Source organism: Lissotriton helveticus, chromosome 12 (assembly GCF_964261635.1).
Source record: "Lissotriton helveticus chromosome 12, aLisHel1.1, whole genome shotgun sequence".
Lineage (NCBI taxonomy): Eukaryota > Metazoa > Chordata > Amphibia > Caudata > Salamandridae > Lissotriton > Lissotriton helveticus.
In genome coordinates this window covers 285,012,826-285,039,684 of record NC_136073.1, presented here as the reverse complement: position 1 = coordinate 285,039,684, position 26,859 = coordinate 285,012,826, and the positions used below count along the sequence as shown (strand labels likewise).

Here is a 26,859-nt window from a genome sequence, read left to right as displayed (position 1 = left end):
GGATTTGTTCGTTTTTGAGGCCTATCAACTGTGACACAACTGTAAGTTATTTTTTATTAATATAGGTGAGAAAAGTGTTTTGTTATTATTTGGTTCGCTTGCTTCTTTTTTATTTTAATAATTATAGTATGTCATATTTTTAAGTTTGTTTTCAATTTTTACATGGAATCATTATAATTATTAATTTCAAAATGAGTAGAAATATGTTGTTTAGGGATCCGTGGCTGCAGGGCTCAGGGGCTGCAGGGCTCCAGGGCTGCAGGGCTCCGGGGCTGCAGGGGTCCGAGGCTCCAGGGCTCCGGGGCTGCAGGGCTCCAGGGCTCCAGGGCTCCAGGGCTCCAGGGCTCCAGGGCTCGGGGGCTGTGGGGCTGCAGGGCTCCGGGGCTCGGGGGCTGCGGGGCTGCAGGGCGCCGGGGCTGCAGGGCTGCAGGGCTCTGGGACTCCAGGGCTCAGGGGCTGCACGGCTCCAGGGGCTGCAGGGCTCGGGGGCCGCAGGGCTCCGTGGGCTGCAGGGATCCGGGGCACCCGGGGCTCCAGGGCTCCCGTGCTCCAGGGCTGCAGGGCTCCGGGGCTTCAGGGCTCCGGGGCTGCAGGGCTCCGGGGCTGCAGGGCTCATGGGCTCCAACCAGGCCGGGGAGAGCAGGGAGTCTGCCCAGGCACGAGGGACCCCTGTCCTGGGCACACGGACCCTCAGGATTCGCCCCCGTTTTCCACAATTTGTTTTCCAAAATTCTGCGTAGTGTGCGTAGTGGCGCTACACAAACTACACCCAGCCCTAGTCATTACCCCATTAGTGCATATCCGCCAACATGGGTTAATTCCTGGGTGGGATACTATGGATCATGTAAGGCGAGCCATTGCTGTTTTTGTTTAGGCTCAGGCTATGAGGGCACCTATCGGGATGATCCAGTTGGACGCAGAAAAAGCATTCAAAAGGGTCTCCTGGAGATTTTTGTGGGCTGTCTTACATTGGAAGGTGATATCTAGGGAATTTATTCAAGCTATACAGGCACTCTACGTTTTGCTGGAAGCTTGCATTCGCATATCCGGTCAAGAATTCAACCCCTTTGGTATTAGTAGAGGAACCAGGCAGGGCTGCCCTTGCTCTCCATTGTTATTTTCATTATATATTGATTTATTTCTTATGAAACTGGATGCCAGTCTACAAATTAAGGGAGTAAAAGTTATTAATAGCGAATTTAAGTCATTGGCATATGCCGACAATATCGCAATATTTACGAGCGATATCAGGACTGACCTCCCGGCGGTTAAGGACTTAGCTGATCAGTTTGGCATGGTGTCTGGGTACAAATTAAATATCCATAAGACTCAAATTGTCCACACAGATACAGGGCTTTCGGCAGATATTGTAACAGTTCCTGTCGCAACATATCGGGGGGTGAAGTAATTAGCCTCAGTCACCTCTATATGTGAATTAAACATTTTACCTGTTATCAATGAGTCTAGTAAGACATTGGCGAGACAGGATCAACTACACCTCTCTTTGCATGGATGAAGTAATGTAATTAAGATGGTGATTCTACCGAAATTTTTGTATTTGTTCCTGGCTATACCTCTGGAAATCTCCTCATCCTGTATCTCTAAAGCAGAAATATTTTTATGGGGGTATCGCAAATTCAGAGGAGCTACTAAATGGACGAGGCTACCCAGAGTGAGGGGGGTTGGGGTGTACCAAGCCTTCTTTTTTACCATTGGGCCGCTTTTTTACAGCATTTGGGCATATTGCTGGTTGGAGTAAAAGCAAGAATCTCTCCTGCTGTTGTCCCAACCATATATGAGATGGCCCTGTGGGATAATGCCAGACAATGCTTAGTTAAAATTTTAGAGCCAAGCTACTATAAAAAGACGAAGTTCAAAATAATTCAGTCGGCTTATTCAATCTGGAGAAAGATGCGGAATAGATTTAAGATTCCAAATATGAATGTATATACCCCTCTTTCGTCTTATGCCTTGTTACCATCAATATTTCAAGACTATATTACTTTTAGATGGGAGAATGTTGGCATTAATACCCTAGGTGACCTCTGCTTGGAAGATAAATTGTTTCTTTTATGGATTTGCAGGAGAAGTTTGGTCTTCCCAGGACTGACTGTTGTAAGTTTTTGCTGATTATAAGCTATCCAAATAGAATTACTAAATGGCAGGAGGCCAATCTGAGTAAAATCGCTTTGATTGATATCATGGGGAACAGAGCCCGGATCGGGGTTATGTACCAAAAATTAATTGAAGGCCTACCTGGTGATTTGATCGAACAAAGTACTAGGTGGGCAAGGAAGTTAGGGATAGAATATGCGGATCTAGAGGGATCTATAGAGTTAGCCAAACAAATTGTAACAACTGGGAGTCTGAGGTCCCAACATTATATGTCTGCTTTTGATTTATATTACACTCCTGCAAAGGTTTCTAAATGGGGGAGTTCACTGGACAACTCTTGTGGTAGGTGTGGGACACGGGCCGCTGATACCCTACATATGTTTTTCACTTGTTCGAAGTTAGTAACGTATTTACTGGAGATTGGTACCTTTTTTAATTTGGTCCTCGTTATTCCGGTAACTCTAACACCAGATTTAATTATTTTAGGGGTAGAAGGCTGTTCAGTGGCTAATGCCCGGATTAGCTCTGAGAGGGGATTTTTGTTTTTTGCAAAGGCCATTTTGCGATTATGTATAACATCTCAATGGATCGGCCCTGACTCTCCCACGTTCATTAACTAGCGTATGCGGATATTAGCGATGTATAATATGGAATCCGTGGTTTACAGGCTGAGAGGCCGCAGAAGACGGGAAATGGATAGGAAAATCTGGGCCCCAATTACTCGCTAGTTTAAGTAAAAACAAGATTTCACAAAGGGCCCTTTTTTATACTCTGGGTCATGCTTTTTTTGTCTTCTGTAATAATTTCTCCTATAGGTTATGTCTATATGATTATATTGTGGTCATATGTATTCGGCTTCTTTGTATTGGTTATGTAATTATAGAATGTCATTGTTTTGTATGAAATGCATATGCCATGACAACGATGTACCCACTAAAAAAAAAAAAAGAATACAAAAAAAAGAATCAGAATAAATGAAATTACATGTTGTAAAGATTTAATTACCTGCATAGCTCACAGAAAAAAGTAACAGGGTTCATTGAAAGGTTAGAGAAATTACTGATAGTGGCCTCTTATTTGCCATTAAGCATTTCAGGTGCCTTCAATTACAGATGTTAAAGACAAGCATTTGAAAATGCTCAGTCTAATTACAAAAGACAATTATGTGATACTGTTTTCCTGTCACCTAAATGAATTTAAAGGAATAAGGTGAGAAGAAATGTACAATTAAATCATCACGCGGCACAGGAGAACATTTTTTTTTGACAAATATTTTTTTGTTTTAAAGGCCATTTTCTCGAATTCCTATCTCTAAATTAAACACATCAAATGTTCATATGAATGTCTTTCATAGACAAGTTCTGCCTATTTAGTTACTTATATATCAACATGATGCAGGGAATCTCTTGATTCCATTCTTCAGATAAATGTATTATATTATGCTTGCAGCATCCATTACAAAAAAAACTTTTATCTTTTTGGCTATTAAGCTATAGTCAGCTTACTGCTCAATTCAAAGAGCATATAATACTGTAAATAATAAATAAGAATACCATGTGTTTATCATAAGATATCTATCACATAAAAATATTATACCTTTGAAAAAAAAACGAAAGATAATTATGTAATAAAATAATTTCATATTTACAAAAATACCAAAGTTAACTGATTTTCCCATAGTATTCCCATATATGTGTGATATTTCCTTAAGTAACATAAGATAAACAATTCATCATCACACCTTTAGTATTAAGCACATTTTTACACCAAGAAAAGCTTTTTGCAAAATGGTATACAAATTTAAGCCATATCATTTAATTAGATCATAAAATCATTGCCATTCTCATATTTTTCATTCTCAGATTTATTGGGAAGCTCCACTTCTTGTGTACCAAGTCTGTTTATGACCTGTTTATTGTTTTTTACTGCAAAGTCTTATTTTTAATGTCTTCTCTTATTACATTAGAGTTAGATAAAAGTCTAGTAATTTTTTTATTGTTCAATTTATTTACCTGATACAGTGCTTATTAATTGATTTCTAAATGCATTTCAGTACAGTGAGTGTGACATCTAAACGCCCAAACCAACTGTTGGACCTGGCCCTTTTGGCAGGTTCACCCCGAAACTTTTTGCTTTTTCATAGCCTGTATCTAGAACCTGGTGTTGGTGATTTTAGTCCTCTGCGCACTTTTTCACTGTGGTACAGTGTAAAGTGCGTGTGCTCTCTGTGTATGTGTGGTGAGTGACCTGCCCTCCCATAGGAATGAATGGGGAATATGTATGCCCATGGTAGTTCCTGATGTGTGGAGAGTGCAGGGTCAAGTTTGATATGTGCGAACTCGTGAGATTGAATGCTGCGTAATGGTGTATGCGGCATGATTGTGTCTAGTGTAGAAGTGCCACTTTTAGAAGTTGGCATATTTCTGTAATTTGTGCCTGGCGTGTGATTGGCTGGTGAGCCTGGCCCAGGAGTGCCTGGGCCTGCTTGTGGATTGACTGTCTGGTTTAAGGATGACAGGGGCTGGGGAGCCCCCAGGAGGTTGTCTGAGTCAGCCCGTGGATGAAAGGCTGCATCTGCTGCCAGGGAAGTGGGAGGAGATAGCACCTGGGAGTGAATAGGGTTGTGCCTGCCGGACCACAATGCTGGCTCCACCTCCCCGCTGGGCGACTGTCACCTCTGTCCCTGATACTAAAAGGACTTCCCTATAACGAGTTCTAGCTGGTTCTCACACTGCCTGCACCCTTTAGACAAAGGATTTTATAGTATAAAAAGGGTCTGTGTCCCCTTCCAAAATGTTCTTGTTTTTGGACTTGAATCTGCCAGGGGCGTGCTGCTGCTTGGGCCCAAGGGAATCCCGGGGCCCTGCCTAGCCCCTGGACCCCTGATGGACTTGTCCTGGACCCCCGATGGACTTGCCCTGGACCCCTGAAGGACTTTTTGCTGGACTTTGCTGCCCAGGACTTTTGGGGACCCCTTTGCCTGGCTCTCCTGCCCCCTTCACTCATGGGGGCTGCTTTATTGCTTATAGCGCTGGGAGAGCGCTGTATTTTGTCCCATAGCGCTTGGGAGCGCTGTACTGTCTTCAAAGCACCAGGGAGCGCTTTACTTTCCTTCCAAGCACCTGAGAGTGCTGCATTTCATTTATAGCGCTGAGTGCGCTTTATTTTTGCCCCCAAGCGCTTAGTAGCGCTTTTATTGTTATTATCGAGGGTGCCCACCCCTCATGTTGTGCCTCGAGTGGAAATCACTGCCGCCAGCCCGGAGATCGTGTGAGGGGGCGCTGTGCCCGCCTCCCTGCCCGGGGCCGCGCTGCCATTGGCGGCCCTGCGAGACAGGAAGCCAGGCAGATTCTTTGGTGACGTGGGCCGGGCCTCGAGGCGGTCACTTCCGCTTCCCCCCTGGCCAGGGGAAGCCTGCTTCTGCTTAGTTGCCGGTCTCCCGTGTGGAGAGGGAGACCGGAAATGCTGGCCGCATGGAGGGAGCCCCGGAGAAGAAGAGCTGAGGCGGCGGAAGGCGCAGGCGGGGCTCCGTTGTGGGAAGGAGAGCCCCGCGCTGCCCAGAGGAGCTGCGCGCTGTCTGAGGAGACCCGGTGAGTGGGGCAGAGGAGAAGGGAGGGGCGCCGCGACACATTGTCGGTGTCCGCCCCCCCCAGTAGAGCGATCTCGTGCTTGTTGTTAGTGTGAAGCCACGAGGGCTTCAGGGAGCATTTCTTTTGGCCAGTATTGTCAGAGGGGACGTCGGGGCACATTGCCGGTGCCCGCCCCCTCCTATCCAGTGCCCCTCCTGCTTTTCGGGCGCATTGTTGTTGCGAAGCCCACGAGGGCTTCAGGGGCATTCCTGGTGATTGGAGCCCTGAGAGGTTCCGGGGGCATTTTCCTTTACTGAGAGCCTGAGAGAGGCTCAGGGGGCACTTTGTATTTGTCTAGAGAGCCTGTGTGGCTCTAACTGGGGCACCCTTTATTTAGAATGCCCATGGCCCCCACAACGCCCCATAGTATTTACGGGGCATTGCTTTTGATCACGAGTCCCCAGAGGGGGGACCCCAACGTTTTGGACATATGTGGTGTCAGAGCCTGTGTGGCTCCAACGTTTGGGGCATATGTTATGTCAGAGCCTGTGTGGCTCCAACGTGGACATGAGTGTTTACAGAGCCTGTGTGGTCCAGCAGTGGGCGCAGTTTGCGCCTAAGGGTCAGTGAGGACCCTGTCGCAGTTTTGATTCACAGCTGCCCAGCAAGTAGTGGGCAGCTGCACCGTTTCGGTCTTGTGATGTTTCCAGGTGCCCAGCAAGTAGTGGGCACCTGCACCGTTTAGGTTTTGCGCCAGTGGCGCACCCCTGACTGGCGCTGCATGGCAGCGCGCCCTGACATTCTGGACACAGGGCTCTTTAGTCCCTTTATTAGATGGGGGCTGGTATGTGATTTTATTTAGGCGTAATGTGATTATCTATTTGATGGTAATTGCCTAATGTGAGTTTTGCGCAATGTGATGTGGTGCTAGGAAATGTAATGCATTTAATATGATTACGCACCTTGATCTTACACCTCTGAATGTTTTTGGGCATCATGTGTTTTTGCGCTATTGAGTTATGTTCTGGCACCTCTGAATGTTTTTATGCATCATGTGTCTTCCTGGATTGTACACCTCTGAATGTGTTGGTTTATGCATCATGTGTTTTTCCTTTCCTGCACCTCTGAATGTGGTCATGATGCATCATGTGCCTTATTATTACACCGCTGAATGTGTTGGTTTATGCATCATGTGTTTTTCTTTCCCTGCACCTCTGAATGTGTTTTTGATGCATCATGTGCCTTGTTCTTACACCGCTGAATGTATTTTTATGCATCATGTGTTTTCTTTCCTTACACCTCTGAATGTTTTAGGCATCATGCGTTTTTCCTTCCCTGCACCTCTGAATGTGTTTTTGATGCATCATGTGTAATGTGTTCTTGCTTACACCCCTAGATGTATTTTATTCTTAGGTGGTTGTTCTTTCCAGTACAGGTGGTCCTAGTGAGGTCCTGGTCCCCTGCGTGACAGTCTCCTAAGGTGGTTAGGGTTGCATAGGTGGTACTTACCTGTTACCAGTAGTTACTGGTTGTGATTTATAACTGTTGTTTTTTTCTACAGTGATTTTATATCCTTTTATTCTAATTTCTGACAGTATTTCTATTTCTAAAAGTGTTGATTCTGACAGTGGCCCATGTGGCCCTTTCCTGTAAATAATCCCTTATGAGTATTGCCCGTGCCAGTTGGCACAATGTACATGTGTGATTTCTATCTGATGTGTTTTGACAATACAAAAGTTATTTTCATATAACCTTGTGTGGAGTTCCTTTTGTGGTGTGCCTAGGATTTTGTTGCTGTTGTGTGCTGGCGCAAATGCTTTACACATTGCCTCCGAGTTTAGCCTTACTGCTCGTGCCAAGCTACCAAGGGGGTGAGCAGGGGTTATCTTGGCGTGTGACTCCCTTGCCCTGACTAGAATGGTGGTTTCTGCCTGGCTTTGGCGTCAGCCTTAGCCTACCAGAAATAGCCAGTTCTAACACCAACGATCTATTGAATTTATTTCTATAATCCAGTTCTTTAAATATCCTGGTGTTGATTCGTCATTGACATTGAAGAACACTTTGCTTTTTTCTACAGTCTTTCTATACGTAATATAAAAATGGCTAACATTGGGTTACTGCAAATGTTGCGAATTCTCATATTCTCGATAATAATAGAACATTTCTCAATATACTTCTGTTGCAGGGTAAACTATTGGGGATTTGTGGAAACGTTGGAAGCGGAAAAAGTTCTATAATTTCAGCCTTATTAGGTCAAGTAAGTGTATAATCTCCAACCATAAAATGTCTGATAACTTCTAACTTGTCCATGAGTTTGAATTGAACATAAACAATTAAATGCAATTTGGGGCGCATTAAAAATGGAGAGATGCACTATTACCGACAATGAAATATTGCTTGTTAAAAACGTGTATGCGCACAACCTCTGCAGTGAAAATGTAGGTGTTTCCTACAGGGAGGTCTTAAGGGTTTTTGGAGCTCCAGGACAAAAATAATTTTAGTGCAGTGCTTAGAACAACTTAGATTTTTTGTATCCACTTTCATCTCATTCTCATCCTCAGCAACTTTAGTTGGCTCCTTGACAACCGTCTTCGTTGGTCAGTTATATCTGGGCCCAACCCTGTTGCAAACAGTTTTTTCTCTCGCTGGCCATCACCAGAGAAACAGAAAGATTATGAGCCTGAACAAGCATGCTGCATGTGGTTCTGTGGACTGCTGTCTCATGTTTTGGGTCTGTGCTTAAGAGAGACCATTTTTAGGTCTCTCTGAACCAGCGCATGCGCTACTCTGCGAGACATTTAGTTAAGGCTTTTCAAAGTGCTACCAGAGGCTTTTCCGGGCCTCAAGCTTGCGTTCACAAGCACGTGCATGCGCGCAGCTGCCATCTGCCTTTCTTTCTTCGCTCATTAAGCTGCCTTACAGCATGCTCCTTCACCGCGACACGCGGGCCTCGCTCTGCCTCTCTGTCTTGTTCGCACCTCCCCTACCACTCGCGTGTTTTTTTTAATGTCCAACTCCCGTGCTTTTTTTTTGTCTCACTTCCAGCCACCCTCGGTTCTCCCCTCTCGTGATTCTCTCCCTTCTGCGAGGTGCGCACACTTGTTCAATAGGTCATCAGCTTGTTAGAAGCTTGCTCTCTCCTTTCACATTTTATTCTCATACTGTGCCCTCTTCCATTTCGTGTCTAATTTCCTAATACCGACCTTGACGTTATTGTCCTTTGCTTTGTGTTTCTTTGTGTCACACAATGTCTCTCTCCTTGTCCAAGGCTCATCAAGCTTCCTCTCTCTAATGCTCGAATGTGCATAACACGATAGATCTAATCTGTCCCTCGCAGCCCGCTACTAACCCCGAGACCCCTGCACCACGCCCCACTTTAAAAACTTATTTTCCCTCATGCAATGTGAAAGTAAAACAAGGCAGCAGTTGCCAACCTACTTCACCTGTGTCCCTGGGAACGTAAGATCAGGACAGCATTACCCGCACTGTGTGCCAGTCTCAGAGGCAGGCTAAGAGGGCAAAGTCCTCTCTTGCCTGGCGTATCAACCCTGCTCGAAGGTCTCTTCAGTGAGGTTCCAGGGTCTCTCTCAGGGAAGCAACTGCCGAAAGTATCATAGAAACAACCACTGCACAGGTATTTTGGGCACCTGCGGGAGGACACTTTGTTTTCCTTCTGTTGAGACAGCAGCTGCGGTACCCTGTTCCGGAAGTCGCACTGAAACATTATAGTGGTTGCTGAATCAAACCAGAATAAAATAAGTATTTTCTTTAATACTCTCTCTTTTTCAATGCAGAGGTTAGACTGGCTGGACAGCCTGACCTGGTTTTAAAAAAACAAAGTAAGCAACCATTATGGTAATTTTATATTCCTAGACACTGTGGGGCTGTCCTAAAAGGTTAATGAGAGGGGGCCCTCAAAAGGGAAGGGGGTCAAGGCCTGGGCCAGAGCACACTTTTCAGTGTCTTAAAAAGTATCTGGCTTCTTCCTGTCTGAATAACATAAGGAAGGCCTAAACAAGACACAAATTGATATTTTCCCTAACTTTGCAGACATTGCAAACCTTCCATACCTGAGATTGGAGGGAACACAACATCCTTATTTCTAGACCGTGGACGATTGTCAGTGCCAAAGCTTTTACCTTTGCACGGTTTTCATCCTGTCTAGCTGACAGATTGTAATGACTTAAGAAAGGCTCTTTTACATCTGGCCATGCTTCTATAACCTGTAGAGTTCCTCAAAGGTCCCCTCTATCTCTAGCACTTGGAGGAAATTAGTTCGGAAGTAAAAATTTGACTTGCAAACCGTGTTAGAATTGCATCATAGAATGTATTTAAGCTGCTGCGGAATTTTTCACAGACAGATGACAAGCAGAAAAAATATGCTCGATTCATAAGTGCATTAATCCTTCTAATGTTTAATTTAATGATTGCAAAATATTTTATTAGGTAATTATCATGTAGGAGAAGTGTATTTGCTTGTAGACAATAGAATAGTATAAAAAAGTCCTCTTGTACTAAACAATCATTCTTACATGTGACCTTTAGTTAGGACTAAATTACTTTTCTCTCAACTCTTGCTCATAGCTTGATACATGTCTATTTAGAACATCTGTGCCTAGCACCGGCAACTTGATTAAGAATTCACTGACTTCAAATCTGTGTTCCCATAGCTTCATCAAACCACATTGACATTTGCTGTGGTTCCTATAATAAATAAAAGGGTTAACATCTAATAGAGTTTTGATAGATTACTGTGTGATTTTATAAGGGTGAGTGTTCTTAGCTAAAGTTAGAGGATTTCCTAGCTAAAGTTAGAGGGGTTCCTAGCTAAAGTTAGAGGAGTTCCTGATGCTAAAGTTAGTTAGTTGTGACTTTTCTACTGGAGAGAGTTGAGCCATTACCTTGTTAGTGAAAGCTACTGCTAAAGGTAACTTTATTCTTTCTTTACTCAGGACTCTCTTTTCCCTGACCAATACTACTGCAAATATCATTCTATTATTGATGGTTGCTACTGCAGCTGTAGGGAACTTGGGTGAGTTTCCAGAATGACTCTTTATAGTTTTTTTTTCTCGTATTCTGAAACTTGCTCTTTTCCAAATAACTCTTTATGGGCTCACTTCTAAATAGGATAGCTTAGGTTCTTTAGTTAGTTTAGTGACTATTTCCTATATGGGACACTCTGTATTGATTTATGCTGTCACTAATCAATCTTTTATTGATATTTATAGAAACTGACTAACCTGCATAAAGATGAAAAAAACAATACTAATCCTTTAATATATATAAAGGTGTTGAAACTTCATCAAACTCTCATCATTGATTTAACATCAATAACCTTATTGTCGATGATAAATGTATAGTTTATGTTTTTGTTATTCATCACCACCATTGATTGCCAGTACTACGACTGCGACATCCAACTTTACATCAGGATCTGTTGTCCAACCAAAAAAGGTCTTCCTTTTAAAATCCTGTTAATTTGAGATTGAGGAAAATATGGGCATAATCATCTGCAGTTAAACAGACATAGAATGGAAGTCATTATCATTGATGAAAAGAAAGTATTTTTCCACTGTGAAATCTTGTTACCACACTTACAGGATTTGCCTTGCCTCCTCTACCCAAATGCTTAATTTGAGCTAGCGCTTGCCGGAGGGGGATACTCTAAATAATTTTTGGGGACCAGCCCTTTTTTTTCAGAATCCGTCATGTAAACGGAGAGAGAAAGGGAAAACCACCCAATATGGAAAGACAGGGACAGAGAAAAATTAAAAAAACATCACAAAGAGAGAAAGCAGGAACATGCAAGAATGAAATACAGAGACGAGGAGAGTCTGGTAGTGAATTAAAGAGACAGGAGCTGGATTCAAGACTATGCAGACTTTGTACCGGTCCACTGACATTTAATAGTGCCGGCTGCAGGCTTCTAAGCAGAACTTTGGGCCGCGTACTTGTTCTTTTACAAATTAACCACTGCAGTGTCCAAAGTTAAAAATAATTGTTTTATTAAAACGCCTATCTTTAGAGGATTAAGTTAGTACTGGGGTATGCAATTGCTGTATTCAACTGAACTCCCTGACATTTATTATTCAGAAATTCTCTTTTGAACATACAGCTTTGTTGTAAGAGGAGCAGTACATTTCTGCCTTGATTGTGCCAATGCTTTTATGATGGTTTACCCAATACCAAACTTCACAGGCTCCAGATGTTCCAGCACACCACAATCAGAGTGACAATTACCATAAAAGAACCCATGTACATGAGGCTGAGAAGTCACTGCATTGTTTTCTCATAAAGGCTCATAGCAGCTTTATAACACCCTTATAATTTACTTTTAGAGGCCTTCATGAGTCTGCCACTGACTACTTAATATCCCAAGTCATTACTTACGTCCCCTCTTGGTCTTTGCGGAGAACCTCTGGAAATTATATCTGCACCCCAGAGGTCAAAATGCCTTCAAAATGAAAAGCTCCTTCTTTTAAGTATCAAGACTAGTCTTCAAACTTTATATAGGCTTGTAATATCCTGACCACCTTTAAGCATCTGCTCAAAGCTCACTTGGGAGTGTACCAAGATGGGCTTGCTGGTGCAGCTCAGAACACTTGTTTGTATGAGCTTGCAGTGTGTAAAGTGAATTCATGTAACCTGACATTTCTTTGAGTTAGTACTTTTATCACAGGCTGTACTTCTTGAAAACTGTGAGCAAGATTTGCCTCATTGAGTCTCTGTGCTATCATGGCTCGATTAACACACTAACCCTGAGAAATATTTGGTAAAAATAAATTCACATTACATATTGCAGGTGCATGGTAATCAATTCACCAACATTTTAGGGGTAGAGGAAGTGAAATCATATTTTGATGGGCAATGACATGAAGGCAGTGACATCACACAACATCAGCCCTCCTGCATTACAGGCAATGAAGTAACGGGACCTTTGACTTATGGAATGATAGAAAGTGGCACCACAAATGAAAGGTCAAATTAAATAAGTGAACATTTAAACAATTAGTTCAATATTAACATAATAAAACAGTTACTAAACCAAGAATGTTTATTTCAGTCACCAGTCATATATAAATTAGTTTGCTGGCATGATAGGTCAGAATTGCGGTGAGAGAGGGGTGGCTATGGGGGCAATTTTTGCACCGGATATAGCCAACTTATTTGTCTCTGCATTTGAGGACAACGTGATTTATAAGAATAACCCCTTTGAGAGCTGCATAAAAGAGTGCCTACGCTACATTGACGATGTTTGTCTAATTTGGGAGGGTTCCATTTCTCGGTTACAAGAATTCCATGAATGTCTTAATGGACAAGAGATTAATCTGCAGTTCACTATGGCATATGATAAAGAATGTATTAGTTTCTTGGACTTAAGAATCTGGAATGATGAAGGTAAACTAGCAACAAGTCTGTTCACAAAGCCAACAGCTCGTAATACGCTGCTCAAATATACGAGTCATCATCCGCGTAATCTGCGAGATAATCTCCCTTTTGGTCAGTTTTTACGTTTAAGACTAAACTGTACCAGAAGGGAGGATTATTTCAAAGAGGCCAAAATCTTACAGACCAAATTATCCATGAGAAGCTATCCATACAGATTGGTTAAACGTTCAATGAAACATGCCTAGTACTACGACAGACAAGCCTTGTTAGAACCGAAAGGCACTCAAAACAAGATTAGCAATCCGATTACATGCGTCACAACATTCGGATCAGAATCTAATCTAATAAAGAAGATAGTGACAGGTGGAGAAGTGTGGCTCAGGGGTTAGAGGCAGCAGACCCGGAAGCTGAGATCGGTCCTGGACCAGGGTTCAATTCCCCGCCTCGGCGGGTCTTGGGCTAAAAATTCCACGGACTCGATAATTCTCGCCCCGGTGCCTACTCGACTCACGGGTTCACACTCTGCGACTCTGGGCAATAGCTTGCTTAATCTCCACTACGGCCCCTCGCGGCGGGATGCCTGGCTTTCACCTTGTGGATACCCTGCCGGGGTTATCTCACAGGGGAATACCAGGACGGGTTCCCTAAGCAAGCGCCGTGAGACCCCTTTGCGGGGGTGATACGTGCGCTATATAAGTAACCACGTTTACGTTTACGTTTTACAAAGAACTGGAACTTGATACACAAAATTGAACCACAGCTTCCTGTACCTCGGTTCGCTTTTAAAAAATCACGTAATTTGAGGGACCATTTAGTAAAAGCGTATAGAGAGCCAATTGTGAGCTCAATTCAGAGTATGTGGGGAATGACGCCAGTGGTTGGCCACTACCCTTGTGGCTCTTGTGTGGCATGCTAAACAACGTTAGTCATTAAAAGCTGCTGCATTAATGGAAAGAATTGGACTTGAAGACAACATACAAATTGTCTCACGAAGAATGTTATTTATTGCATAGAATGTCCCTGTTCTCTTCATTATATAGGCAAAACTACCCAAGAAATCAAGAAGAGAATCATGCAGCATCAATCGAGGATACGCTGCAAAGTAGAGACAGCGCCACTAGTGGAACATTATTTGGCTAAACAACATTCTCCATGTGATATGAAATGGTTTATCCTCGAAGCTGTTAAATGTTCAAAAAGAAGGCATGATGTGGACCGTCTGCTCACTCAAAAAGAGAACAGGAAAAGACTGTAGAAAGTGGGTTGAATTCTTTTGTGGAATGGCAGACTCTAGCTACTTTCCGTTAATACTCATTAATATGTATCCCCACGTTGTGCAGTTTTTACCAACTTCTAGACATAACCAGAGATAAATGATGGACACTGGACTGTTTTCTCTATGGTCTGTTTGAATTATGCATTCTACAGGTGATCGGGTTACACACAAGCGCGGTATTGGATCTGGCCTTTTAATATTATTAATAATATGGTTCACTTTGTGTAGTTGTGATTAATATGGAGACATAAACAGGATGAGATGAGGAATATTTGATTGCTTGTTTTGATTATGCATTTCAAAGGTGTTTGAGTTCTATACTAGCGAGCTCTCGCACAGCCACTGTTGTACACTAGAGGTCTGCCTGACCGACCCTTGATACTCTATAGAAGGTCAGGCATTTGACAAATATGGCTGTCGCGTTTTACACGCGATCGCATGACCTGACGGAGAGGTCATAGAGACTCAGGAAGACGCGGGCAGCCACTCGCCTTTTCAAGCGAGCGGTGGACCGTGCGGTTGATCTCCTCTGCCTTTTTAAATTTGTCATTTTAGAGTTTACTCGGTATATGGATTAAGGGTTGGTTTGTACTTTTGTTGTTTGTGCAGATTCCACGGGGCAATTGATCGTGCAGGGATATTGAAAAAAAATTGGTTTTGAGAAAGAAGCAGTAGGTAAGCTGGTTGCTTCATATGCCCACTGGGTGTGCAATCAAAAGGCTGTAAAGTGATTGTAGTCAGGTACTAAGAAATGGTTCCATTTGTTTTCTTGTTCTCGTTTAGGACCGGTTGGGTCAGAGTATGTATTACCAGTTATAATTGTGAGTATCCTGAGTATTAAATCATGGGGTGGTGTTGAAAGGTATAGAGTTGATCACCTAAGTGATGGTTATTTGTGCGTGGCACAGTTCGTTGTGGTCTCCAACCTGCTGCATGATTTTTAAGCACATGTTGTTGGTTCTTGGTGATTGGTTCAATGCACGCTTGTAAATAGGTATATATGCACTGTATATAGATACACAGGCTCAGGCACCTAGTTCGGTGTGGGCAGAAGGTACACATTATACAATCAAAGGATTATGATTGATTATATGATATGTTGTTTTATAATAGATTCATTGTGCAACATTTGTCCTGATGATGGTCTCGATGAATTACAGTGCGTGAGACCGAAAAACGTCGACGAGATGACACTTTTTTTTAATAACATCATCAATCATTGTATTATAAGGATGTATATAAATGTTGAATAATGTATATATGGCTAAATTCTAAATATTGTCCATATAACCTGTGAAAAAGTGTTGATTACCACTGCTCATGTAAAAAAGATTGGGGTAGCAGTTTATTTTTGAGTTGCCGTACATGAATTGATATATGGATCTATACCTATGCTGATCAAATAGGATATGTTTTTTATATGTCTTATGCAAATTATATAAAATACACTGGTCAAAGTGCTAATAATCTCTTGTTCTTTTTGAATTGTGTTCAATCCTGTGACATGCATACAAATTGATAAGTATTGTGAAATAATTCCTTCAGGAACATTTCTGTTGTGTTATTGATCATACCCAGTTCCTTGGGAATATTGGGTTGCCCTATTTTTGGTATTGAGGTCAGAGATTCAGAAATCAATACCCAAGGGGTGCTAGAATATGCATTGCTTAGATCCAAAGATGCTTTGTCTTCCCCTGACCTCAGAAACTGGCATAATAAGCAACAATACATGAGTGCTGTGTAATGATTGCTCTTCTAGCATGGTATTTTAAAAGTTAATTGGATTGAACTGGCAAATGAGCTTGTCAAGCCACTGGATAGGCCAAAGCACTTGTAAAACTGCACAAATACAATTTAAAGGGGCAAACCTTAAGGCATAGCTCCCAAGAGTGCCTATTATCAAATCATTGTCTGAAAGAAATAAACACATTAGGTAACATCTAGGGGCTGATTACGATGTTGGTCGGAAAGGTTCCGAACGGCATTCGGTTTGTCCTAATCCGATTCGGACCCAGTGTTTCCGACTGACTCAGATACACATCCAGCTGACATAGTATGATAGTCCGAAACTGTTAGGTTAGTCCGACTCAGTTCCAGTCGGGATTCGGAGAAACCGAGTCAGCCAGAGCCAAATCGTACAGGTCTATGTACCGAATTTCTGACCGACGCAGTATGATGTCGTATTCAGACAGCTTTTCCGAATCAGTTTGTCCAACACAGGTCAGCTGTCAGAATCTGGCTTTGGGGGCCCATAGCAGGCCCCCTTTATTTGGAGACCTCTGTGAGGGTTACTCATGGGTCACCTCTTTCCAACCATACATTGCGTGGCAGGCACCAAGGGGCACCCTCCACAGTGTGCAAGGTTTTCCACGACCACCCCTTTTTTTTCAATGGGAGCCTGTGTTGTCGGTCGGAACATAGGCTCCCATTCAAGTCAATGGGAGTCCGACTGAACGGTGTTCAGAAACATCTTATTTGGTCAATCGAACTTGCCGAAACCAATTCAGTTGGCAATGATTCTGAGACCGCGTCTGTCAGAATGCTTTCAAACCGACATCATAATAAGCCCCTAATGTACACCTAAGCAACCTATCTACTTGGAATGTATGACTGAATATGGAGGCGCAAAATATTGAGAGGTAAGTGCAGATAGATAGATGTACTATTCCTAACTGCACATCTACATACCTTGCAGATATATGTAACATACAGGTACATATATGTGGAATTAGGTACAGATTATCTACACTTACCAGTTGTAGAATGTTGGCTTTATATTTAGTGTACTAAACTGAAGTACACTATGCAGAGAGTCCAGTGGATCCCCATTAGGTGTGCAGTGGTAAAATCAAATATTTCCAATGCTCTTTTTGTGGTAGCGTGGGCAATCAGTTAGGGTTATCGGAGGGTCGTACTAAACATTTGTTGTCACACACAGAGGCAGTAAATGAGGCACAGAGTCAATAATAAATCTCAGTCCAATTGGTAAAAAAATAAACAGAATTTTTATATATATGTAGAAACCAAGAACTTCATTCAACAGTTAATAAATGCTTTGTCAATATTTGTCCAAATGAAAATCAAGACACAAAATGCTTACAGGTTTTAAGCAACAGCGGTCAATTCCGTCAGGCAGAGACCATCGCAGTCTAGGGGAAGAAAGCATTATTTAGAAAGGGATGCAAAGGTAGCGGAGTATCACCAACACATTTACCATTACGGTCGATGGAAGCAAAACTCTGCCCCAGAGTTTTGGGGACAAAGGTTACCCAGAGTTCAAGCGAAGGTCTACTTCAAGAAAATCTGAGTTCTTGGAATCCCAGGGTACAGCAGGCAGTTCTCGGTTATCAGGGTCAGAGGTACTGGAAATCTTGAGACTCAGAAGCTATTCATCACCGGCAGCATTCAGCTCCAGTTGTGGTGAGGGCAGTCTGCCGCGATCAGGGCAATCATGTCCAAGTTGCTTCTTACATGCAGTGGACGTCACCTGAGAGTTGTTACAGGCTCACAGAAGCGTAGTAGTTTCCAATGTCAGTCGCAGGTACTGTGATGATCCCTCAGACTTTTGCATGCAGTGAAGGGGTCGGCTATCAGCCTGGTGACCATTGAGCCTTGACTGCTGTAACTTTTGGCTGGTGGGGTGAATCATGTTGACACGGTCCATGTTGGTCTCAGTGGTCAGACCAGCGCTTTGTCAGGAATTAGTACCACTAGTCTAATGAGAGGTCCCAGGCAATTGGTGAAATCTGGCAGAGCTCCAGGGTCCTTGGAGGCTGCACAGGTTTCAGGTGGGGATGGTTCACCACAGTTTAGAGTCCTTTACACAGTGGCGGGGTTTGACACCTGTTTCTTCTGCAGCAGGGCTCAGTTCCTAGGTCAGCAGCATGTTTTCTTCCTTTGTCTTCTTTTGGTCAGCCGCCTAAATACTACATTTAGGGGCATTTACAAGTGGAGATAGGTAGTTGCCAATGGGCCTACACCAACTAGTGACTACTTCCTAGGGAAAAAGGCACTACCCTAGCCCTGATTGGAGATTTTCTCACCATCACAAGATTGTGAAATTTCAGGAGCGGAGTCCACCTCACCCATTCCACCCTAGGGGTTGTGCAGGCTGAGGGCGGAACCCTCTTCCTCATCTAAATATTTTTCCAGCCATTCCTCCCACCAAAACTGGAGCAGCAAAAGGGGCTTGGCCTCCCAACAATCTGGGAGTTAATGGGTTGGATTTCAGAGGTGACATTGCCTTTGAAGCTTCCTGCTCAGGAAGGCCATCCTGTACTGGAGGAGGTGTGAAATACCGCCGCCCAGAGCAGGCATTGTTTCTGTCCTCTGTGAGCACTGGCTTTCACCCATGAGGTCAGAAACATGTCTGGTGGTGGCAGGCTGGTAGAAACTGGCCAGAGACCACACTAGTGTTTGGCTAGGTTTCAGGGGACCCTCTTAAAGGGTCTCCTGTGTGAATGTATTATTAAATCCAACACTGACATCAGTGAGGCTGTATTAAGACAAGATGTATGGTACCAAACATCTTAGAAATCAGTGAAGCCATCATGGAGCTAGGAACCTCGTGATGACAAGTGTCCAGCCCATGTGTTCACCATGGCTTTCTTGTTCACTTACATCACAGAATGGTCCGGGCATTGTAGGGGCATATCTGCTCCTGCTGCTATGCCCACACCTACGATATATAGTGCACCCTGCCTTAGGGCTAAAGGCCTGCAGTAGGGGTGACTTACCTTAATCTTATACAGAGTAAGGATGGTTTTTGCACCCTGCTGTGTGCCATGTTGACTCTTTGGAGTTTCCTGCACCAAGACAGGCAGCCTGCAGTGGCCGAGTTTTTGGCCTTTGTGAGGGGACCCTGGGGTGTCACAACCAATGCTGCAGCCCCAGATGACCCTCTTCAATACCCATGTCCTAGGTACCAGGAGTACCATTTACTAGGGACTTACAGTGGTAGCTGAAGTTGTGTCAATCGTGGTACAGTATTTTGGGAAGAGATCTGGCACTGGGGACCTGGTTAGTAAGGACCCAGTGCACATACAGTTCGAAATCACAACAGGCATGAGGCAAAAAGTGGGTGCTAACCATGCAAAAAGAGGCACTTTCCTACACTTAACAATATTTATTTTCATTTTTTTATCCTCAATATTTTGTCTCAATGATATTCTGAGATCTATATTTACCATTTTTGAAAATCAGACTCAGCTTAATATTACTTGTCTCTTGGACATTTGACTAGACTTAGATTACAGGAATGTTACGGAATCCCTTTGCCACTGTGTCCACGCCATATTACAGACGTCGCACAGAGGCAAAGAAGCCCTCAGGAGGCGCACTGATAGCAGCCCTCGGCAGGTGGTAAAGGGGGTCTTATGGACTCCCAGACATCTCCTTGCAGGCGGGTGCAGTCACTGACTGCACCCACCTGCAAGGGGATCTCTATTTCCTTTTAAAAGTGCTGGGAGATTCCCGCCTACACAGTGAAAATCCCTTTTATGAGCTTTCTACATTAAATGCAAGGCCTATAGGGGATCGGTATTAAGGAATCGGTATTTACCGATTACTTATTACCAATTCCTTCCCTGCATCAGGAATGGCTCAATACCGGTCGGTAACAGTGAAATTTACTGAATTTCACCATTACCGACTGGTATTTGGCCCACCTACATCGGGCCCTAAGAGCCTATAACAATGGTTCCAATGGATAAATGTTTGGAGACTACTATGATACTAAGAAATCGTGGGAAATATGTGATGTTTTATAACATATATGTCATATGACCTTTATATAAAAAGCTCAGATAGGGCTTGAAAAGGAGGTTTACATGGTAGCTGGGTTCTCTCCAATGAATTACTTATAAAATGGTGTATTTCGAAACACCTAGAATACCTATGACATGGCACATTAGTGAAAACTACAGAGCATAGAGGCAAATTTACCTGACAGTTGGAGATTTCCCCCCAATGATTTTTTCTAAACATATGGAACCGAGCCTACAATTAAAAGAACTGAGGGCATGTGAACGTGGAGAAAATGATCCGAATCAAAAACAAGCATTTGCAATGCAAATTGGTCTCGCATTTGTGAGAGTTAGAGGCATTGGCATTATAAATAACAAAGTATTTTACCCATGGGTTTTATATTGGAGTGAAGTGGATGTACGCAGCTGCAAATGTTTGGCACAAGGTAAATAAAACACGAAAACATTGCAATTCACAAGCAGAGGTGAAAAAAAAAAGTGCCACAGTAACACATACTTCACAAAGAAAGTAGAAATAGTATCTCAATTATAGCGATTACATCAGAGGGGCATATATAAGTTTAAGTTATCTAAACTGCAGCAGTACGTAACTTGGAACCCTCTTGTACTCTTTAATCCTGACCCTGTTTTTTTCAGTCCCTTCATTTGTCTCACTAAGCATTCCTGCTCTCAGTTTTATGGGTTTCAAACTCTCTTAGTTACTTTGTATGGTTTCCGCCCCTTTTCCCTGTACGTATTTATATTGATGACAATGTGAACCCCTAGAGGCAGATTTATGTCGGACTTGCGCCACGTTTACGCTGCCGTTGCGTCACGCAACGGAGCGGAAACGTGGCGCATACCTGCGACCTATTTTACAACGTGACGCATCTAGGCAGATGCGTCACGTTGTGAAGCCCTGCGCCACATGAAACCTGCGTCAGGTTTCATGTGGGCGTTCTGTCGCAGGGTGGGCGTTCCCTCGTAGGAAAGCCCCGTAAAACTGACGCAGTGAAATCTACAAGATTTCACTGAGTCAGTTTTACGACGCTGCTGGGTCAAATCCTTACGCCTGCTTGAAGCAGGCATAAGGTGTGACGCACCACGTTATGTGTGGGTGGCCTCTGTACATTGTAGGAGTTGCGTCGCACTTGCGACGCTACTCCAGCAACGCGCCGCCCGTACACCACAAGATGCGTCACGCATCTGCCCTTCCTTGCACCATGGTGCGCCGCATTGTAAATGCGGCGCATCTGTGGTGCGGCAAGGAGGGAATTGCGTGACGCATCAGTTCTGGCGCATCCCTGCTGATTTGCAGAGATGCGCCAGAACTCATAAATCTGCCCCCTAATGTCTGAGGGTTTACATTGTCAGTCGCATATTGTCATTGACGTTTATAGAGTGCATTATTGTGTGCATTCATATCAAATGGGTGACATTTATATTTTCTTTGTCCTGCACTTGTATAAGGGGTTGTTGTAAATAGGCGTCAACACATTTTATTTAGAGTGACACGTGTACCACAAAGGAAGACTGCTGTAGAAAACAGAACAAGTTTTAGTCTTTCTTGGTGGGTAGATTTTTTCCGCCTTGCTATATTACCATGTCTCTGTTAATTCCAAAATGTATAATTAAACCTCCAGATTGTGGCCAAAGGTAGACACACACACACAGTGCTCAGCCTGTGACCTGCGCTGTCTGAAGGTTGTGTAGGGAGGGGGCATCTGATGAACGCTAGGGTGTCTCAACACAGCCCACGATAGCACAGCCGACCTCTGTAGACCCATCAGAAAAAGTGTTAAAATACAGCTCCCGCTTCTACTTGGTAATCTCAGCATGTTCCATATAACACAGTGATCTCATAAATATATACGGACTAAATCTACCCAAAATACATGGCAAAAAAAACGCAAGAGACACTCCTGTAGCTGTAAATAAAACTGCCACTCTTCACCTGGCTGAAGATTTCTTCTACTGTGTGTTAGTCTTTCTTCGTAGCTATGTCAGGTGCACACCCTTGAATAGGGTCACAATCGCGCTATGCATGAACTCAAATACATAAATGCAACGCCCAATACTAAATGCGGACATGGGATGCTTGGATGATGGTGCCATACCATTCACCATATGCAATTACACAGTTACTTGTGTGGTAAGCAGCAAAAGGACAAACTCCTTCGCAAAACTCATGAACTCCCGTGAGGCTCTGCATGAAACGCATTTTACTTTCACAATAGCAGTCCCAAATCTCCTCTAAACTATACGTGCTACATCTGTCTTCTAGGCGCACAACACCAAACATATACAACCGACTGATGGCCTTCGGAGACTCTGGATGAAAGATTGAGAAAGCATTACAGCGCCATAATACCGATCCTAAACACTTCCAAACACTATTCACAAAATGGAGTCAAATATGCATGTGTGCTAGAAGTGACACAAGCTAGTTACTTCGTTCACCTTTTGATAAAAGAACATCTATAACGCGTTATGCCTCGCAAGGGGTATGGAAAGCGTGATACAAATAACAATGCAAAACAACTTAAAAGTTTTCACCAGCAAGTTTCAAATTACTGCTGTCGAAGGCCCATAATATACATCACAGACTGTTGTAGTTAGAAAGGGATGTCAAACACACATTTACATGAGTTAAAATCATAAATCTTTAAACAAACCGTCAAAGGCTGTAAAGTCAATAAAACACAACACTTTAGAAAAAAACTGCGTGTTCAGTCTGTACTCGCACTTCATCGGCGAGTTCTCAGTGTGGGCACTGGGGCCCCTCTGATACTTTCTACATTGAATGATGAATCATGCTCACTCCAAAAACTCTCCATAAGAGGCCAGATGAGAGAGAGACAAATGCCTACAGTAGGCAGAAATTCACAGGGACGACCAGACAGACGTATCTAGATCGTGGAAACTCTGTTCTAAGTGGAACAGTACCCCTCGCTCGCAGTCAGCCTTTCTTCAGAAACATGTAGAAAGGGATGGCATTCGAAAAGCCCAACATTGAGGTGCTTTAGCAAGCATGGTATTCTGACCCTCTGAGAGCTCCCTCCCTCTTCCATATGAAATGCTTCCTGTACTAGGTGAGTGACGAACTGCTCTCCTGGGACTCCGGCCAGTATTCAGCGCTGCTGCTCTGGTCAGCTTTTGGCCTGGCACTTCCCCATCTCCTGCAGATCTGCTCAACAGATCTGAAAACAGATGACCGTGCGAAAAGAAACACCAGAATAAAAAGGCTAGGACCAGCAATGGAATGTATAGGTTTACAGGACGTCAGTGCTCAGAAACATGAGACTTGACCTCAGTCCAGGCAGCACTCTCCCCGGCAGCTCCGCCAGTCTGACTCTCGCCAGCAGTACTCAGGACCAGAGTTTGAGCCTCACGCCCGACTCTGCCTCAGGTTTTATTTGTGTGCTTGTGGATTCTCCCTAATTGCCTCAGTTCTGTGTGTGCCTATTTTGCCATATTGCCTATTATTTTCATAACCCTGCACTCTGTCCCACTCCCACATGTATGCCACATTCCCTCATACTGTATCATGACAAGAAAAGCCAACGTACACTCTTGTCTTGTGGTGGTCATTTGTTGGGCGCAGTTTATTAGGAATACAAGGAAACATGTATATACTTTGCATCTTTGCATGTTATGTCATAACAAACTTCCTTGGTATTGTCTCTTGGCCCTTCTGGGTCGTTTTCTTTGATAGGTTGGTTTCGTGCGCCCCGTTTGCGCGGGGAGGGAGTAGCTTCTGACCCGGAGTTAGGCCACCTCGCTACCTTGTCCGACTTTGTTGTGCCCTGCTGTCCAGCGGGGGCTGGGCTGCGAGCGCCGTCTCCATTTGCTACCCCCCCTTTGGTAGGCCAAGTTACCTAGCCGTGAGGCATCCCAGAGTGGGTGGTCCCACACACCTGTCCTTAGGCCAATTCACCCAGCCGTGAGCCATCTGAAGGTGAGTGGACCTGTTCTGGCACACCGCTCTCCGTTGTGCCTCCGTACCAACCAATATCAGCGTAGTTCTTCGCTACGCCTTGCCTCTTCCTCAGCCCTGCAACATTCCTGTTCCTTAGGTGTGGGTGGGTGGGACAAGATTGGGCTCTGATGCCGGTGCTGCTCCCCCGCTCCGTGAAGATAGGAGCTTGCTTGGGGGAGCAGCGCTTATATGCCCCCCACCGGCCCTCCAATCCAGGTAAGCCCCCTTTCCATTGGGGGGGTTCATATCCCGCCCTGGACGGCCGGGGGTGTTGGCGGCTGCTGTGGGGGGGGCGTCTGCTCCTTGCTTCTTTGTCCCTTTTTGCACAAAAAAACGTCCCCCACCATTTTGTCTGGGGGCACCGGCTGGTTATGGCGCCGGCTCTCAAGCCCCTTTGGGGGCAGCCTCTGCAATAACCACCGCACTCTACCCCACTCCCACATGTATGCCACATTCCCTCATACTGTATTTCTTATCATGACAAGAAAAGCCAACATACACATTTGTCTTGTGGTGGTCATTTGTTGGCCGCAGTTTATTAGGAATAAAAGGAAGCATGTATATACTTTGCATCTTTGCATGTCATGTCATAACAAACTTCCTTGGAATTGTCTCTTGGCCCTTCTGGGTCGTTTTCTTTGGTAGGTTGGTTTCTTGCGCCCCGTTTGCGCGGGGAGGGAGTAGCTTCTGTCCCGGAGTTAGGCCACCTCACTGGCAGAATGTATCAATTCCCCTTGCTATGTCCACAGGAGGCCTTTCGCTACACCTTTTGTCTAATTTTTCACGGAGTTCTAACACCTTATCTAGGTGTGCTACCATGGGGGTAAGTTCTCCCTTCACAATGGATTTAATTTGCACCCGTATGTTCACCAGTAGGTTGGCCGCCTGGGAGGGGTATTCAATTTCCACTCGTATACTGTCAGCATGGTTGAGGTGTAGGACATCGGGGCAAGGAGTGTTATCAAGAGTTCCATCCTTCTGCTTCTTTCGTTTGGCCGCCCGAGTCATTTTCTTTAGATTGATAATTTTTAAAAAGGCCTGTGATATCACCCACCTTCTGTGAATGCACTCTGGGTACCACTCTTCGCTTTGTATAGTCATCATGTGGGTTCAAAGGGGGTTTGGGCTGGGTACAAGGGGTAGCTAGAGGGGGGTCAAGCCTGTCGAAGAGCATCGAGGGTCTGGGGTTAGGGGCAACCGTCTTTCTGTGAGTTCAATTTTGTTTGTCACTACTCCTATAGCCCTCTGTAACATTCTGTCAATTGATGTTGGTGGCAGAGATGAGGTTAGTGGCTGGACCTGCATCTGTGTCTTTTCATGGCAGGCCAGCTACCCCATAGTTGCTTAATAATATCAAAATATCCAAATGAACCCCCTCAGAGCTGTGCAGAAGAGATGCAAATGGGGAAAACAGATCTAATATAGAGTAAAAAGGGCAAGACAGCAACAAAACAAGCAAGGCCGCTCCACTGACCAGAGTCTTTACCCACCACTGCAGGAGCAGAGCCCTTGGCAAGCCTCGATACCTATTTGCAAATAAAAGGAACATGGCCCAGCCCAGCCTTGTCCGGCCGCGGACGGGCGCAGGTGGCCCGCCTTTGTCCCGGGCTACGATGCTGCGCGAGTCTCTTTGGCACTTTATAGCATTGGGGAGGAGTTGGTTCTGCCCCCCAAGACTGCGTGCTGCTGGGGGACCGGGTCTCACCCCAGGAACAAGGCAACGAGCATTGAGGGCTGGATCTGCCCGATCAAAGCATTCTTTCCTGATCCCCGTCTCAGTTTCCACATTATGTAGCAAGCTAGCAATAGTATCTAAAAAATATTCACAGGTCCACAGGCTTTTCACTAAACAGATTGATCCGATGGATGAGAGAGCAAATCAAAGATGGTGGACCAGCCCAGCCTCATCTGGGGGCAGACGGACTCACACCTAGCCCGTGCTTTGCCAATGTGCATCCAATTAGCTAAATAGCGCCGAGGTCATAGGCAGAGGCAAATGTGGGTGATGAAAGGGCCACCTCTAGTGTCTCATGAAGGCTGAAGTCCCATCTATAATAATGCAAGAAGTGGTACCAATTACTGTGCTCTCGGGAGCACCCACATATTATTTTATTTTTGCTCATCCTCGATACAACTATATAACTACTAAGTTGGACCAAAATGCTGAGAAATTCAAGTCTCATATTTCCACACTGGGTACAATGAAGGATACTGCATAAATAGAACCCTCTTTGATGTTCCTGTCTCTGTTGAGAATGGAAACCCCAGTATGAGACCAGAGTAAAGCCTTAGGCTCTTTGGATGTCACGTGCGCCATGTTTGTTGTGATTTGTGGACACAGTGAGGAAACCGAGTAAAGGGAGGTTGCAGGAAAGGGTGAGTCGCTATTAAAGGGGTATTCCCTGGGCATGCATAGTGGATGTATGACATTACATTGCCTTCTATTGTAACGCATGCTTTTACCATGAATGCATTACACCGCAAATGCCATTACAATGCAAACCTTTACCACACATTATTTCAACGAATATGCCTTTCCCATGCATACCTTTGCAACAAATGTTGTTGTAAAAGCATGTATGTTAAAGGTATATGCATGGCAAAGGTTTCCCTGACCCTTACAATAAACCCTAATCCCGGTCCCTGGCACACCCCAATCCCCAGCACCAACACCTTTATAAAACTATGCCCTTCCCCTGCCCTAAATCCTAAAACCCTACCCAAACGTGACCCCCCCGGCGCCTGCCCTGCCCTAAACCCTAAAACAGTACTGCTGTGCAAACCCCC

General features: G+C 44.3%; 1 protein-coding gene across 1 annotated transcript in view; it reads left to right on the top strand.

The window, feature by feature from the left end:
* Window positions 1-26,859, top strand: part of LOC144798009 (ATP-binding cassette sub-family C member 12-like) — a 2,245,771-nt gene that overhangs the window by 811,968 nt on the left and 1,406,944 nt on the right. The window contains exon 11 of the mRNA XM_078668799.1: window positions 7,870-7,941. Within this exon, the coding sequence (XP_078524925.1) occupies window positions 7,870-7,941 (72 nt within the window). The remainder of the gene's footprint in view (window positions 1-7,869; window positions 7,942-26,859) is intronic.